This window comes from Myxocyprinus asiaticus, chromosome 1 (genome assembly GCF_019703515.2).
Source record: "Myxocyprinus asiaticus isolate MX2 ecotype Aquarium Trade chromosome 1, UBuf_Myxa_2, whole genome shotgun sequence".
NCBI lineage: Eukaryota > Metazoa > Chordata > Actinopteri > Cypriniformes > Catostomidae > Myxocyprinus > Myxocyprinus asiaticus.
The window spans coordinates 16,444,907-16,461,216 of NC_059344.1; the positions used below are offsets into that span (position 1 = coordinate 16,444,907).

General features: G+C 41.8%; 1 protein-coding gene across 2 annotated transcripts in view; it reads right to left on the reverse strand.

Moving 5' to 3' along the window:
* LOC127451669 (protein AF-9-like) overlaps window positions 1-16,310 on the reverse strand; it is a 91,551-nt gene that overhangs the window by 4,130 nt on the left and 71,111 nt on the right. For both annotated transcript variants that reach the window (XM_051716642.1, XM_051716561.1), the window contains exons 8-12: window positions 15,837-15,909; window positions 11,157-11,295; window positions 10,785-10,884; window positions 10,450-10,518; window positions 9,253-9,324 (exon numbers count right to left, since the gene is read on the reverse strand). In XM_051716642.1, coding sequence (XP_051572602.1) covers window positions 9,253-9,324; window positions 10,450-10,518; window positions 10,785-10,884; window positions 11,157-11,295; window positions 15,837-15,909 — 453 coding nt within the window. The remainder of the gene's footprint in view (window positions 1-9,252; window positions 9,325-10,449; window positions 10,519-10,784; window positions 10,885-11,156; window positions 11,296-15,836; window positions 15,910-16,310) is intronic.

Consider the following 16,310-nt stretch of genomic DNA (forward strand, 5'->3'; position numbering starts at 1 on the left):
TTCCCCAAAAGTCTTGGGGATCATCAAGATGTTTTCTGGCAGAAATGAGACGAGCCTTAATGTTCTTTTTGCTCAGCAGTGGTTTTCGTCTTGGAACTCTGCCATGCAGGCCATTTTTGCCCAGTCTCTTTCTTATGGTGGAGTCATGAACAATGACCTTAACTGAGGCAAGTGAGGCCTGCAGTTCTTTGGATGTTGTTGTGGGGTCTTTTGTGACCTCTTGGATGAGTCGTCGCTGCGCTCTTGGGGTAATTTTGGTCGGCCGGCCACTCCTGGGAAGGTTCACCACTGTTCCATGTTTTCACCATTAGTGGATAATGGCTCTCACTGTGGTTCTCTGGAGTCCCAAAGCTTTAGAAATGGCTTTATAACCTTTTCCAGACTGATAGATCTCAATTACTTTCTTTCTCATTTGTTCCTGAATTTCTTTGTATCTCGGCATGATGTCTAGCTTTTGAAGATCTACTTCACTTTGTCAGGCAGGTCCTATTTAAGTGATTTCTTGATTGAGAACAGGTGTGGCAGTAATCAGGCCTGGGTGTGGCTAGAGAAATTGAACTCAGGTGTGATAAACCACAGTTAAGTTATGTTTTAACAGGTGGGGCAAACACTTTTTCACACAGGGCCATGTAGGTTTGGATTTTGTTTTCCCTTACTAATAACAACCTTCATTTAAAAACTGCATTTTGTGTTTACTTGTGTTATCTTTGACTAATATTTAAACTTGTTTGATGATCTGAAACATTTAAGTGTGACAAACATGCAAAAAAATAAGAAATCAGGAAGGGGGCAAACACTTTTTCACACCACTGTATGTGTGCGGAGAGGACCAGCCTGCCGCATTACAAACATGCTGCAGAGGGGCACCCCCCGCCAAAGCTTTAGAAGAAGGGACCCCCCTGGTAGAATGAGCCCTGATGCCTACTGGCTTAGCTTGACTGCGCACCTCATAGGCAAGGGCAATAGCATCCCTCACTCAATGTGACATTGTCTGTTTTGTGGCGGCCGCCCCCCTGTTACGGCCCCCATGACAAACGAATAGTTGCTCTGACTTATGCCACCGGCTAGTACGGTGGACGTAGGCCTGAAAAGCACGGACTGGACACAGTCTGTGAAGTCTCTCCTGATCCGGCATTGTGAACAGCAGAGGACAGAAAGCCTCAAGAGTGACAGGATGCACGGTCGAGAAAGGTACCTTAGGCAGGTAGTAAGGATGAGGATGCAATATCGCTTTTGCCATTCCTGGGGCAAAGTCTAAGCAGGATGGCAAGACAGACAGAGCCTGCAAATCCCCAATTCTTTTAAAAGAAGAGATAGCCCTAACAAAAACCATCTTTAGAGTCAGGAGCTTGTCAGACACTGACAAGGTTCAAAGGGGGTCTCAACCAGACCCTCAAGGACCATAGCTAAGTCCCATGAAGAGAACCTGGTTCTAACGGGAAGCCTCAGTCACATGGCCCCATGAAGGAAGCGAGCGAGCAAAGGATGTTTCCCCAGTGGCACCCCGTCAATCAAGGCGTGGCAAGCCGACAGAGCAGTCACATAAACCCTGAGAGTGGCGAGGCATGTGCCTACTGATAATTTCTCCTGCAGGAAGTCCAGAACTGAAGCAATCTGGCAGTTGACTGGATCTGCATTATGTGCAGTGCACCACCTTTCAAAGATACCCCATTTATTGGCATAACGTTTTCTAGTGGAAGGAGCCCTAGCACTCAGAAAGGTCTCAATAACTTCAGGTTAAAATCCATTGTCCCTCAGTTGGTACCCTTCAGGGGCCAAAAATGAAGGTTCCACAGCTTGGGCAGGAGACAAATTATTGTCCCCTGCGCTTGAGACAGAAGGTTCCTCCTCTCCGGTATCGCCCAAGGCGAGCTGTTGAGGAAAGATATTATCTCCGAGAACCATACTCTGTTCGGCCAACGCGCCGCTATCAGTAAGAGGCAAGATCCTTGTTGACGAACTCTGGCTAGAACTCCCGGGAGTGGAGAAACTGGAGGAAACGCATACAGGTGCATTTTGGACCATGTATGCGCCATCGCATCCAGACCCAGGGGGGGCTGGGTGACTCAGAGAGAAGTAGAGGGGACATTGCGCTGTCTGTTGGGAGGCGAAGAGGTCCACCTCTGCTTTGTAAAATCTTAACCAGATTTGTTTTACTACCTCGGGGTGGAGTTTCCATTCTCCTGTCGGTATTTTCTGTCTGGACAGTAAATCCGCTCTCAAATTCAGGCATCCAGGGATATATACTGCTTAGAGTGACAGGAGCTTACCCTGGGCCCAAAGAAAAGTCTGCCGCGCTAGACTGATTAGCTGGTGCAACCGCAGACCTCCCTGCTGATTTATGTAAGAGACTGCCGCTGCATTGTCCACCCGCACCAGGACATGGCAGCCTCTCAGATGCTGAAGTAAGTACTTCAGGGCCAGAAATACAGCCATCAACTCGAGACAGTTGATGTGCCAATCGAGCTGATAACTCTCCCATTCCCCTTGAGCTGGACGACCACTTAAGACCGCTCCCCAGCCTGACAGGGAGGCGTCTGTCGTTAACAATCTGCAATGGCAAGACGCACCTAGAGTGGGACCCAAGGCGAGGAACCGGGGTCTGAGCCACATAGAGAGGGTACGTAGCCCGCGGCGCGTAACCCTTATCTGCCTTTGGAGATTGGCCCTTGGATGAAATCCCCTGGCTTTGAGCCACAACTGAAATGGTCTCATATGCAAAAGGCCCATAGGGATCACAGAGGATGCAGATGCCATGAGACCTAATATTCGTTGATACCGAAGAACAGCACGATCTTGGCCTAGCCTGACTTTGCTCAGGGTATTCTGAATGGTCTCGATTCGAGCGAGAGACAGCTGTGCCCGCATCGTGATCGAATTCCATACGATCCCTAAATATGTCGTTCTCTGGGCAGGAGAAAGAACGCTTTTCTTGTCATTGAGTCTCAACCCCAGAGAAACTAGATGAGCTAAGATGACATTTCTGTGCTGTAATGCCAGCTCTTGCGATTGTGCTAGTATCAGCCAGTCATCTATTTAATTCAAAATGCGGATGCCCTAAAGTCTCACACTCAACATTTCACTAGAAACCGCTGCCCCCCGAAACACCAGAGGTGGTGGGGATGGAGAGGTTTCGTGGAGGTGTCGGGAAGGAGCGGGTAGATGTTTTGCGCGCCCCGTCCCGAGGGGGGCTACCCCCACAATGCTGGGCGCAAGACCATCAGATATATAATGGTAATAATGGTCCTGAGGTCTTGCATTGGAGGCTGCTGATGGTGAAGAGCCAGTCCCCAATCTTTAGAAGGGGGAGCGCGACTCGCCACACTTTGTTTTTGAGCCTCCCTTCTAGAAGGACCGGGGCGAGGCTGGGTGGCCGGCAGCCCCTCCCCCTGAGTGCGGCGAGGAAGGAATTGCACAAAGGCTTCCTCGTGTTTTTTCACCTTCTGAAACCTGGTGACGACTGTATTCACCGAATTGCCAAACAGGCCGGAAGGTGAGATTGGTGCATCAAGTTGGAATAATCTGTCCTTATCCTTGATGCCCGTGAGGTTTAGCCACAGATGCCTCTCCGTGCTGACCATAGCAGCCATTGAACGGCCGATAGCACGAGCTGTCTGCTTGGTTGCACGGAGAGATAAATCTGTGGCTCGACGAAGCTCTGAGAATGCTTCCTCTTCGATTGTACTACCCACACTCAGGTCCTTCAACAGATCAGCCTGGTATGCCTGTAACACCGCCATGGTGTGTAGCGCAGCACCAGTCTGACCTGCTGCTTGATAAGCTATCATATACCCCCGTGCCTTAGCACCCACAATAGTCAAATATATTGACGTCGAAGGCACAAAGATACGGGAAGTATAGGTTTCCCCCATGAACGAGTCAACTCGTCATGAAGGTCTTCAAAGAAGGGGAGAGACTGACTTTGTGTTCCCCTCCCCTGGCCACCAGACAGAAATCTGTCTTCTAGTTTCGATCGTTTGGGGGTCTCTTGTTCGCGTGGCCAGTCAAGCACAAACACAACACAGAATGGTCTGAAGACAAAAGACCTGATGATGCACCTGTGGCACATCTATTTATAGCCTCAGGTACTGGCGCATTCTGATGATGTCACCATCAGAAGCTATAAAGGTTCTAGTTAATTTCATTGACGTGTTGCACACATATTCAGAGCTGGTCACTTCTAAAGACATTCCCATAAGCGCTTAATCAAGTGCAGCATTAAGTGTAGCTTTTGACAGGGAACAGTCAGTATCTTGTGTGGCCACCAGCTGCATTAAGTACTGCAGTGCATCTACTCCTCATGGACTACACCAGATTTGCCAGTTCTTGCTGTGAGATGTTACCCCACTCTTCCACCAAGGCACTTGCAAGTTCCCAGACATTTCTGGGGGGAATGGGATTGAGCTCAATGGGATTGAGTTCTGGGCTCTTCGCTGGCCATGGCAGAACACTGACATTCCTGTCTTGTAGGAAATCACACACAGAACGAGCAGTATGGCTGGTGGCATTGTTATGCTGGAGGGTCATTTCAGGATGAGCCTGCAGGAAGGGTACCACATGAGGGAGGAGGATGTCTTCCCTGTAACGCACAGCGTTGAGATTGCCTGCAATGACAACAAGCTCAGTCCGATGATGCTGTGACACACCGCCCCAGACCATGATGGACCCTCCACCTCCAAATCGATCCCGTTCCAAAGTACAGGCCTCGGTGTAACACTCATTCCTTCGACGATAAACGTGAGTCTGACCATCATCCCTGGTGAGACAAAACCGTGACTCGTCAGTGAAGAGCACTTTTTGCCAGTCCTGTCTGGTCCAGCGAAGGTGGGTTTGTGCCCATAGGCGACGTAGTTGCCGGTGATGTCTGGTAAGGACCTGCCTTACAACAGGCCTACAAGCCCTCAGTCCAGCCTCTCTCAGCCTATTGCGGACAGTCTGAGCACTGATGGAGGGGGACTCTGTGTTCCTGGTGTAACTCGGGCAGTTGTTGTTGCCATCCTGTACCTGTCCCGCAGGTGTGATATTCAGATGTACCGATCCTGTGCAGGTGTTTTTACACGTGGTCTGCCACTGCGAGGATGATCTGCTGTCCTTCCTATCTCCCTGTAGCACTGTCTTAGGCATCTCACAGTATGGACATTGCAATTTATTGCCCTGGCCACATCTGCAGTCCTCATGCCTCCATGCAGCATGCCTGTTTTTTAGAGTCAGTTGAAAGGTCTCTTTAGTGTCCTAAGTTTTTATAACTGTTACCTTATAGGAATAGTTCACCAAAAAATGAAAATTTGCTGATAATTTACTCACCTCAGGCCATCCAAGAAAATGTAAGATTTTTAGGATTTCATTTCAGGCCGCCTGCTTTAAACAATGCAAGTGAATGTACTCCATTTTTTGATGGTCAAAAAAATAATCCACATGACTCCAGTCGACAAATAAAGATCTTCTGAACCCAAACGATTGATTATTTTTAGAAACAAAACAATACTTTTTAACTACATTTGTTCGCTTCCGTACATCTCTGTGACACGCGCTCACGAGAGGGATGACGTAAACTCGTTGGTAAGGTCACGCGTCACGTGGAGGAGGAGGCAGGGAGCGCGTCATTGTTTACAAGAGAAACTTGCAGAGACCACAGACCAAGCGCTGTTCACAAACCAAAACAGTCCAAAACAATTTCAAACACGATGTCGAAGGATTTTGATTTTAGAAGAGAAGAGATGGAGTTTTTCATCCAACCCTACCTATCTGAGGAACTGAGGGAGATGGAGGAGGCTGCAGCAGCAGCACAATCACAAGTATCGGGGAGGCAGAGATCTATGGAGACATGGTGGTGCATGTGTAGTAAATGCCAACCAATGCTAACAGAGGCAGAGAGCCTGTGCTGCCACGATAAGACCATAGCAATCCCACCATTGGAAGCAATTAGCGAGGCAGCCGGTGAGAACACTTCTAGTCCTAGCTGCATTACCGAACATAATGGTTTTCCACCATTACTGAGCCTCAGCATTTTAGAGGTGTTTTTCAGTTTGCCAAGAATAAACTGGAAGCACCATCAGAGGCCAGAAGGACCCAATGGCACCCTATCAGTAGAGTAAGTATCATGTTTTGTTTGTTACTATAGCTAATATATAGAAATAAATAGGCTATATGACAAAGTTTTCACACATACCTGGGTTCGCTGGAAAAACAGCATGGGCACAGCCAATGAATTCAGATATCAACCCTTTGTTTCTTTCGATGGTCTAAATAATGACGTTCTTCCTGTCTCCTCCTCCACGTGACGCGTGACCTTACCAACTAGCTTACGTCATCCCTCTCATGAGCGTGCATCAGAGAGATGTACAGAAGCGAACATTTGTAGTTAAAAAGTATATAAGTATTGTATTGTTTCAAAAAAATAATCAATCGTTTGGGTTCAGAAGAACTTTATTTGTTGACTGGAGTCGTGTGGATTATTTTGATGCACCCTAAATATGCATTTTGGACCTTCAAAAAATTGAGTACATTCACTTGCATTGTTTAAAGGAGGAGGCCTGAAATGAAATCCTAAAAGTCTTAAATTCTGTTTTGATGAAGAAAGAAACTCAGATATATCTTGGATGGCCTGAGGGCGAGTAAATTATCAGCAAATGTCCATTTTTGGGAGAACTACTCCTTTAATTGCCTACCGTGTGTAAGCTGTTAGTGTCTTAACGACCATTCCACAGGTGCATGTTCATGAATTGTTTATGGTTCATTGAACAAGCATGGAAAACATTATTTAAACCCTTTACAATAAAGATCTGTAAAGTTATTTTGATTTTTACAAAATTATCTTTAAAATACAGTGTCCTGAAAAAGGGATATTTCTTTTTTTGCTGAGTTTACTATGCACTTAACCGTGTAGTGTATGAATTTTCAAAGTGTAGTACTGTCCAAAATGGAACACTTAACGGTTTGTTACTACACGGAAGAATTCACCATTTAAAGAGCACCTATTATGGTTTTTCAAATATTACCTTTCATGTAGTGTGTTATATAGCTATTTGTGAATGTAAAAAAGTCTGCAAAGTTTCAAAAATCAAAGTGCATGACAAATGGAGTTATTGACTCCCAAAAGAAAGAACCGATTCTGAACACCTGAAACGAGTCGTTAGTAATTCCAGACTTTGGTGTTCATTGGCTGCTCACGAACAGCTTTGACCCGCCCTCAATCACTACATTAAGCAGTAGACCAATCACAACAGACTGGGACATCTGACCAATCAGAGCAGAGTAGGCTTTCTGAAAGGAGGAGTTTAGAATGAATCCTTTAGAACGGATCATTGAACGAGTCGTTTTTGACACTGGGAAAAAAGGTAATGCTGCAATTTAAATTATGAGCAAATTAAAGTGTTTTTTGAAATTGGATGCATGTAAATCTATTGTATGAGACCTTTAAAACAAAATTAGGCACATTTAAAAACCATAACAGGTGCTCTTTAACAGTTGATGGAAGTGAAGTTAAGCACACGCGATGTGTTGCCATTAGCTTTATTCACATTAGCGAACCTCAGTTCAACACTTGTATCTCAAACAACGTACATATTCACACAGCGTGGTGTGATGGTAAAGCATTCAACTTACATATGCAAGGTGCTGTCTTCACAGAAGTTTCACTAGCTGCTACATTCTTCTTATTTACAACTGTTTTGTCAGACCAGCAACACAGCCAGGTAACTCCATCCCTTCCGCTATGTACGGCAAGCCACATACGCTGAGTGCACGAAGTGTCCAACATTCCACACTCAGTTTTGACAGTTGAAAAAGTGCATCATCCGGGTACTTGTAGTATACTTCTTTTTGTTACATTTTCAGTGTAAACATACTACTCGCACTACTTACACTACAAAATGACGTAGAATAGTGCAGAAGTGTGCAGTTTGGGACGCACCTACAGACCTACAGTGACGGAATGTTCAAACGGGCCAAGATTATTCAAACTCCAACTGTCAAAATTCAAAAATTCTAATGTAAACAAGGCCTTTAATCTGCCTTAACTGTCTCCCTCTTTCTCGCCTTGTTTTCTTTCTCTTTTTCTCTTTCTTTCAAACTTATTTTTTAAATTAGTTTAAACATCAAAGTTTGCCTTCACAAACTTTACCTACCTACAGTAGTTTTCTGAGTAATGCCTACTTATGTTTAGTCTCAGAGGAAAAAAACAGGACTTTGCAGTATATCCACTGATTAAATACAACTTTACAAGGCACATTTCTGAGTGATAAGTGGATGTTCCTGCTATTTTCTTCTTCTTTGCATCATATACAAGGCTTCATTGAGGACACCCCGCTTTGCACAATGCCTCCTATCTGCTTGTAATAAAGAAGATGCTTTTACAAAGCTGTCTGTGATTGGTTCCAGCCCTCACTGGTTCAGAAGGGGACTGCATTGGTGATTACGGATAGAGGCCACATAGATTAAACTGTGGAGTAATGGGACCAAACCTGATCCGTTTCACACTTCAAAGCAAAACCTGCATATGGAAGGAATTTCTTCAGTTACTCCTGAACATGGGCCAGAAACAGGGAGACCAGGAGACCTACTATGACACTGTAGACAGAACTCAGCTGTTCCAACACCCGTAACGCTATCTAGACAAAAAAATGTGGAGGTAGTACCATTGTTTAATTTTTCATATGTTGATGTGGATAACAAAAGGCTGTTGCTAATGTCCATATAATATACTGAAAAGGATTGTTTCATAGACATCCCTCACTAAATATTTTTATGACAGGCTAACAACGAATAAAGCTCGCCAATGACATAAACTCATTTTCTAGAATGTGGTTTTTGAAAGAGAAGGGGAAACCATGGACGTTAATCAATGCCATATCTCATGGCCGAGGAAGTGGAACATTTTGCAAAACTCTTAAGGATTAGCTTGATTAAGATGTACGTTTGCAATGTTTGGATCTCATTTGGGCTGTCGTCCAGACTAAACCACGGCAGGCTTTGCAACAGAAGGGCACATTAAACCCTTGGAACGAAAGAAGTATTACTCTCCGTTCTGTCAAAGCAAATAGGCCTCAAAGAACATAATCAAAAGAATTATGGGCCACAAATCATTTATTTGGCAAGCACTGGTGGTGGGGGAGGGGGGTGTCCTCGGCTCATGTTCCCTCATAAAGGTCATTATGTCTTAATGGAATATAACTCTACTTCTCAGGTGCATGTGTTCTTCTCTGCAACAGTAAGGAAAGGAATCTTCTGACTGTACGTTCACTCATTCTTTACCTGCTGTAATATGTGCCTCTCCCGTAGTGTCATTAGTCTTCTGTGAAGCTCGACTAGCTCATCCAAATATGCCTGAGGTAAAAGACATTACATTAATCAATGGAAAAAGAGATGTCATTCAGACTGATCAATCAGGCTCTTGCTAAATGTAGCATGTATAAAAATGTTCTGGTTTGCTACTTAAAATGGTCATAGCAGAAATATGTTTATTTTACTACAATCAGTTTGTGCGACGGTTTGTTACACTTTTTACTCCACCATTTTCCTGACATTTGTATTAGGGCTGTCAATTTAACACATTGATTTAGAATGGTTAATCATATGAAAAAAAAACCACACTAAAAATATGTACGCAACTAATCATGCCCCGACCTGTAAGTAAATTCTGTAATACGGAATGATCCTACACCATCGGACTGATACAAGTTTGATGCAGCACTTTGATGCAGTAGGGGGCAGTCAGTTCCAGCTGTACAGGCAACATGCCTCATGAAATCAGCAAAGAGGCAGCACAGCCTTCCACAGATGACGCACATTTGCGCTCAGTGACAGCTGGACAGAGTACAACAGAATACAGCGATCTCAAGATGAGATTTTCAAAGTTTAAAACAATGTTTAACTTGAGACAGCATCCTAAAAACACAGTGCTTAGGACTTAGGCACTGAAATCTAGTTAGATACGACGCAGCAAAAATGAGATGGTCCAAAATCTTCTACCTGACGCGTATGTTCAATGATATGCAAAATAAAAAATATATATATATTTTCACTTTTAAAGCCACTTTTCTATTGTCTAAATGCTTTACTTGTTTATTGCTACAATACTTTGTAATGTATTTGAATTATCTCAGTTCTAATATTTATTAGGCCATTATATTTTAATTATTCTAATTTACCTTTTGGGCCCTTTTAGTAAATATTTGTATGCGATTAATTCGATTAATTTATCGGCACATCATGTAATTAATTCTATTAAAAAATGTAATCGATTGACAGCCCTAATTTGTATTTATATGCCATATGAACCATTTTTACCACATTATTAACCAGTATAAAACCAGTTAAACAAAGCCTGAATAAAATGTAACATAAATGCAATTCATTTTTAAAAGACTAAATATGAGAAATCTCTCTTTTTTTTATTTTTATTTAAAACCTTTAAAAACATAATAAATACGGTACAATACAACTGCTTACCTTGTCACAATCAATATTTTTATTTTTGTCCACCTTTGCCTGTTTAATGGGACTCTTTACTTCTAGTATCTGCAAAATATATCATTATATTTAAAATTAATTAAAATTATAACATCAACCATGGTCTATGTATTTCCACTTGGAAAATTATCTTCCAATATATAGTGCACATTCACCATCACTCATGCAATTCTATTATACAGTAGTTCTCATTTCATTGTCCTTTTTCTTCAGATATGACACCATTCCATTCTTTTTTAAGGACACAATAGTTGATGGAGTGTCAAATCACAACTACAGGAATAATTGAGAGGAAAATGGTAATTTCAGCTCACCTGGTTATTAGCTGCTTTCAGCAGAGTTGGAGGGTCATTATGGGGAAGTGGTGAAGAGGCAGAACTGTTTTCACTGTCGCTGCCATCACTTAAACTCACCCTGTAAATACATGACAGACATTCACCAGTCATTATTCCCTTATGAGCATGTACATCAGGCTAAAAACAAATGATTTCGGCTACATGGTATACAGGATTGTTTTTTTTAACTGGCTTAATGCTTAGTTTTTTCTATGTCTGATATTCAATGTCTTCTGCTACATATTACAAGTTAATTTTGCCTTTTTGCATAAAGAAATAAAATTGACATTATCACTGGTTATATGACGGCACCAATTCCAAACAGGAATAATGCTTTTCAAAGACTTTCACCTGCGGTGGCGATGTGTCATTTGCATGTGTAACGGTCGCTCCAAGTCTGAGTCCATGTCATTATCATCCTCCTCCTCTGATTCCTCTTCATTTTCATCCGAGTGCAAATCTGGGATTACCGTCCGTAAAGGACCCAACACTACACGTGAAAAACAGGGAGAGTGGCAAATGTCACCAAAAGCATTGCTTTCTCTTGTGCAAGACTTTAAAAATAAAATAAAAATTCTCCCCTTTTTCTCTCCAATTTGGAATGCCCAATTCCCAATGCGCTCTAGGTCCTCGTGGTGGTGTAGTGACTCGCCTCAATCCGGGTGGCGGAGGACAAATCTCAGTTGCCTCTGCGTCTGAGACTGTCAATCTGCGCGTTTTATCACGTGGCTTGTTGAGTGCGTTACCGCGGAGACAGTGCATGTGGAGGCTTCACACTATTCTCTGCGGCATCCACGCCCCACTGAGAGGGAGAACCACACATTATAGGGACCACGAGAAGGTTACCCCGTGTGACCCTACCCTCCCTAGCAACTGGGCCAATTTGGTTGCTTAGGAGACCTGGCTGGAGTCACTCAGCACGCCCTGTGATTCGAACTCGCGAACTCCAGGGGTGGTAGTCAGCATCTTTACTCACTGAGTTACCCAGGCCCCCAAAAATCACATTTTCTATCCTAGAGACATAATAGTAACACTTTACGAAAAGGTTCCATTTGTTAACATTAGTTAACAACATTAGTTAACATGAACTAACAATGAAGAACTTTTTTACAACATTTATTAATCTTGATTAATGTTAATTTCAACATATACTAATACATTGTTTAAATCAAAAGTTGTATTTGTTAATATAATGCACTATGAACTAACAATGCACATTTGTATTTTTATATCCTAAAATTAACTGAGATTAATAAATGCTGTAAAGAACATATTGTTAACTGTTTGTTCATGATACTTAATGCATTAACAAATGTTAACAAGTGGAACCTTATTGTAAAGTGTTACCCATATATTTGTCTACAAAACTAAGTATTTAGGCATACACTTAAATCAAAAGGTTTTGAAATCATGAGAAATATATATACTATATACAGTATATATACACATATATACAGTACACAAACGCACACACATTTGTGTGTGTGTGTGTGTGTGTGTGTGTGTGAGAGAGAGAGAGAAAAAGTCCTGATTTCTTCTGTTTTTGTGTATATTTCATACTAAATGGTTTCAAAAATTCAAACATAAAACAAGGGCAATCTGTGTAAACACAAAAAAACTGTTTTTAAATGATATGTTATTTATTGAAGCAAAAATGTTATCCAATACCAACTCGGCATTTGTGAAAAAAGTATTTGCCCCCTTAGTTCTATGAAACTGCATTCATAATGGCCTGATTACTGCCAGCCCTTTTCAATCAAATCAACACCTAAACAGCACTTTTTCAGCAGCATGAAGTTGGCTAAAAGGTCTCACCCAGTAGCACACTAGGCCAAGTTCGAAAGAAATTCCAGAAATGATGAGGAAAAAAGTGATTGAAATACATCAGTCTGGGAAGGGTTACAAAGCTATTTCAAAGACTCTGGCACTCCAAAGAACCACAGTGAGAGCCATTAACATTAACTTAACTGAATGGAAAAAACTTGGCACAGTAGTGAACCTTCCCAGAAGTGGCCAACCTTCCAAAATCCCTCCAAGAGCACAGCGACAACTCATCCTGGAAGTCACAAAAAATCCAAGGACAACATCCAAGGAACTGCAGGCCTCTCTCGCATCATTAAAGGTCACTGTTCATGACTCCACTATCAGAAAGACACTGGTCAAAAATGCCATCCATGGAAACGTGGCGAGGTGAAAACCACTGCTAACTCAGAAGAACATTAAGGCTCATCTGAATTTGCCAAAACACACCTTGATGACCCTCAAAGCTTTTGGGAGAATGGTGGAAGATGGTGGAGAGTGGAAAGTGGAACTGTTTGGAAGACAGGAGTCCCGTCACATCTGGCGTAAATCAAACACAGAATTCCACAAAAAGAACATCATAGCTACGGTCAAGCATGGTGGTGGTAGTGTGATGGTGTGGGGATGCTTTGCTGCTTCAGGGCAAGTGCGACTTGCAATAATTGAGAGAAACATGAATTCTGCTCTCTACCAGAAAATCCTAAAGGAGAACATCCGGTCATCAAGGCAAAACAATAATCCAAAGCATAGGAGTAAGTCCACCTCTGAATGGCTCAAAAGAAGCAGAATTAAAGTTTTGGAGTGGCCTTGTCAAAGTCCTGACTTGAATCCGATTGAGATGCTGTGGCAGGACCTTAAATGGGCAGTTCATGCTCAAAAACCCTCCAATGTGGCTGAACTAAAGCAGTTCTGTAGAGAAGAGTGGGCCAAAATTCCACCACAGCGTTGTGAAAGACTGATCTCCAGTTATCGGAAGTGTTTGGTTGTAGTTGTTGCTGTTAAAGTTGGCACAACCAGCTATTAAGTCTAAGGGGGCAGTTAGTTTTTCACATGGGTGATATAGGTGTTGGATAACTTTTTAGCTTAAAAAAAAAAAAAAAAAAAATAATAATAATATATATATATATATATATACAGGTGCATCTCAATAAATTAGAATGTCGTGGAAAAGTTCATTTATTTCAGTAATTCAACTCAAATTGTGAAACTCGTGTATTAAATAAATTCAATGCACACAGACTGAAGTAGTTTAAGTCTTTGGTTCTTTTAATTGTGATGATTTTGGTTCACATTTAACAAAAACCCACCAATTCACTATCTCAAAAAATTAGAATACATCATAAGACCAATAAAAAAAAACATTTTTAGTGAATTGTTGGCCTTCTGGAAAGTATGTTCATTTACTGTATATGTACTCAGTACTTGGTAGGGGTTCCTTTTGCTTTAATTACTGCCTCAATTCGGCGTGGCATGGAGGTGATCAGTTTGTGGCACTGCTGAGGTGGTATGGAAGCCCAGGTTTCTTTGACAGTGGCCTTCAGCTCATCTGCATTTTTTGGTCTCTTGTTTCTCATTTTCCTCTTGACAATACCCCATAGATTCTCTATGGGGTTCAAGTCTGGTGAGTTTGCTGGCCAGTCAAGCACACCAACACCATGGTCATTTAACCAACTTTTGGTGCTTTTGGCAGTGTGGGCAGGTGCCAAATCCTGCTGGAAAATGAAATCAGCATCTATAAAAAGCTGGTCAGCAGAAGGAAGCATGAAGTGCTCCAAAATTTCTTGGTAAACAGGTGCAGTGACTTTGGTTTTCAAAAAACACAATGGACCAACACCAGCAGATGACATTGCACCCCAAATCATCACAGACTGTGGAAACTTAACACTGGACTTCAAGCAACTTGGGCTATGAGCTTCTCCACCCTTCCTCCAGACTCTAGGACCTTGGTTTCCAAATGAAATACAAACCTTGCTCTCATCTGAAAGAGGACTTTGGACCACTGGGCAACAGTCCAGTTCTTCTTCTCCTTAGCCCAGGTAAGATGCCTCTGATGTTGTCTGTGGTTCAGGAGTGGCTTAACAAGAGTAATATGACAACTGTAGCCAAATTCCTTGACATGTCTGTGTGTGGTTGATGCCTTAACCCCAGCCTCAGTCCATTCCTTGTGAAGTTCACCCAAATTCTTGAATCGATTTTGCTTGACAATCCTCATAAGGCTGCGGTTCTTTCGGTTGGTTGTGCATCTTTTTCTTCCACACTTTTTCCTTCCACTCAACTTTCTGTTAACATGCTTGGATACAGCACTCTGTGAACAGCCAGCTTCTTTGGCAATGAATGTTTGTGGCTTACCCTCCTTGTGAAGGGTGTCAATGATTGTCTTCTGGACAACTGTCAGATCAGCAGTCTTCCCCATGATTGTGTAACCTAGTGAACCAAACTGAGAGACCATTTTGAAGGCTCAGGAAACCTTTGCAGGTGTTTTGAGTTGATTAGCTGATTGGCATGTCACCATATTCTAATTTTTTGAGATAGTGAATTGGTGGGTTTTTGTTAAATGTGAGCAAAATTATCACAATTAAAAGAACCAAAGACTTAAACTACTTCAGTCTGTGTGCATTGAATTTATTTAATACACGAGTTTCACAATTTGAGTTGAATTACTGAAATAAATGAACTTTTCCACGACATTCTAATTGATTGAGATGCACCTGTATATATATATATATATATATATATATATATATATATATATATATATATATATATATATATATATATATTTGTAAACTGTATTTTTTGTTTCTGTTTTATGTTATATCTTGTTTGAAGATCTAAAACTATTTAGAAGGAAAAATACACAAAAATAGAAGAAATCAGGAAGGGGGCAAATACATTTTCACAGCACTGTATATACACTCACAACCACAGTCCAAGTTCATTTATACAAGTAAAATAAACACAATGATAGTCTTTGTATTAGCACTGCATTAACGATTTAACACACAAATTGAAACCGAGGAAACTGCCAATCTGCACTCTTTCTTTAAAGTCGCTGTGATTTGTAAACATAATGTCTATGTAATAATGGTCCTGCTTATTAATATTAAGGGTTCAGGAAGCCTCAGTAAGTTTTAGTTCTGTCTAGCTGTTTCTGACACACTGACCCATAATAAGTGTCAGACTTTGAGCAAGCCAAAAGCAACAGGATGTAGCAAATGCTGGAAAGGATACCTTGCCGTTTGTGTGTGCGTCCAAAGCCTGAGCTTGAACTGGAACTGGAGCTGGCCGGACTGGGTTGATCCGACTAAGAGAGGAGGAGAAATACTATCAATAAAAACAGTACCAACACCAAATTGTGGGATGCATACTTGAATAGTTCATCCCAAAAATAATGAATTTCAGTCCGTTTCTCACACAAAGCTTGGAATATAGCATACAAGTTGTAGGACTACTTTTATGATACTTTTATGGTGCTTTTTTTGTTGTCATTTTGGAGCTTGACAGATACAGTCTCTTTTCACTTTCATGTGGAAAAGAGTGGCTAGGATTTTCTTCAAAATTCCACAGAAGAAAAAAGTCATAGAGGTTTGTAACAGCATGTAAATTGGGTTGTAAATTATTTTTCAATTGTCAATTTCGGGTGAACGATTTCTTTAATGAGTTTAGCCATTGGATTATGTGGGAAATCTGCAATACAATACTACC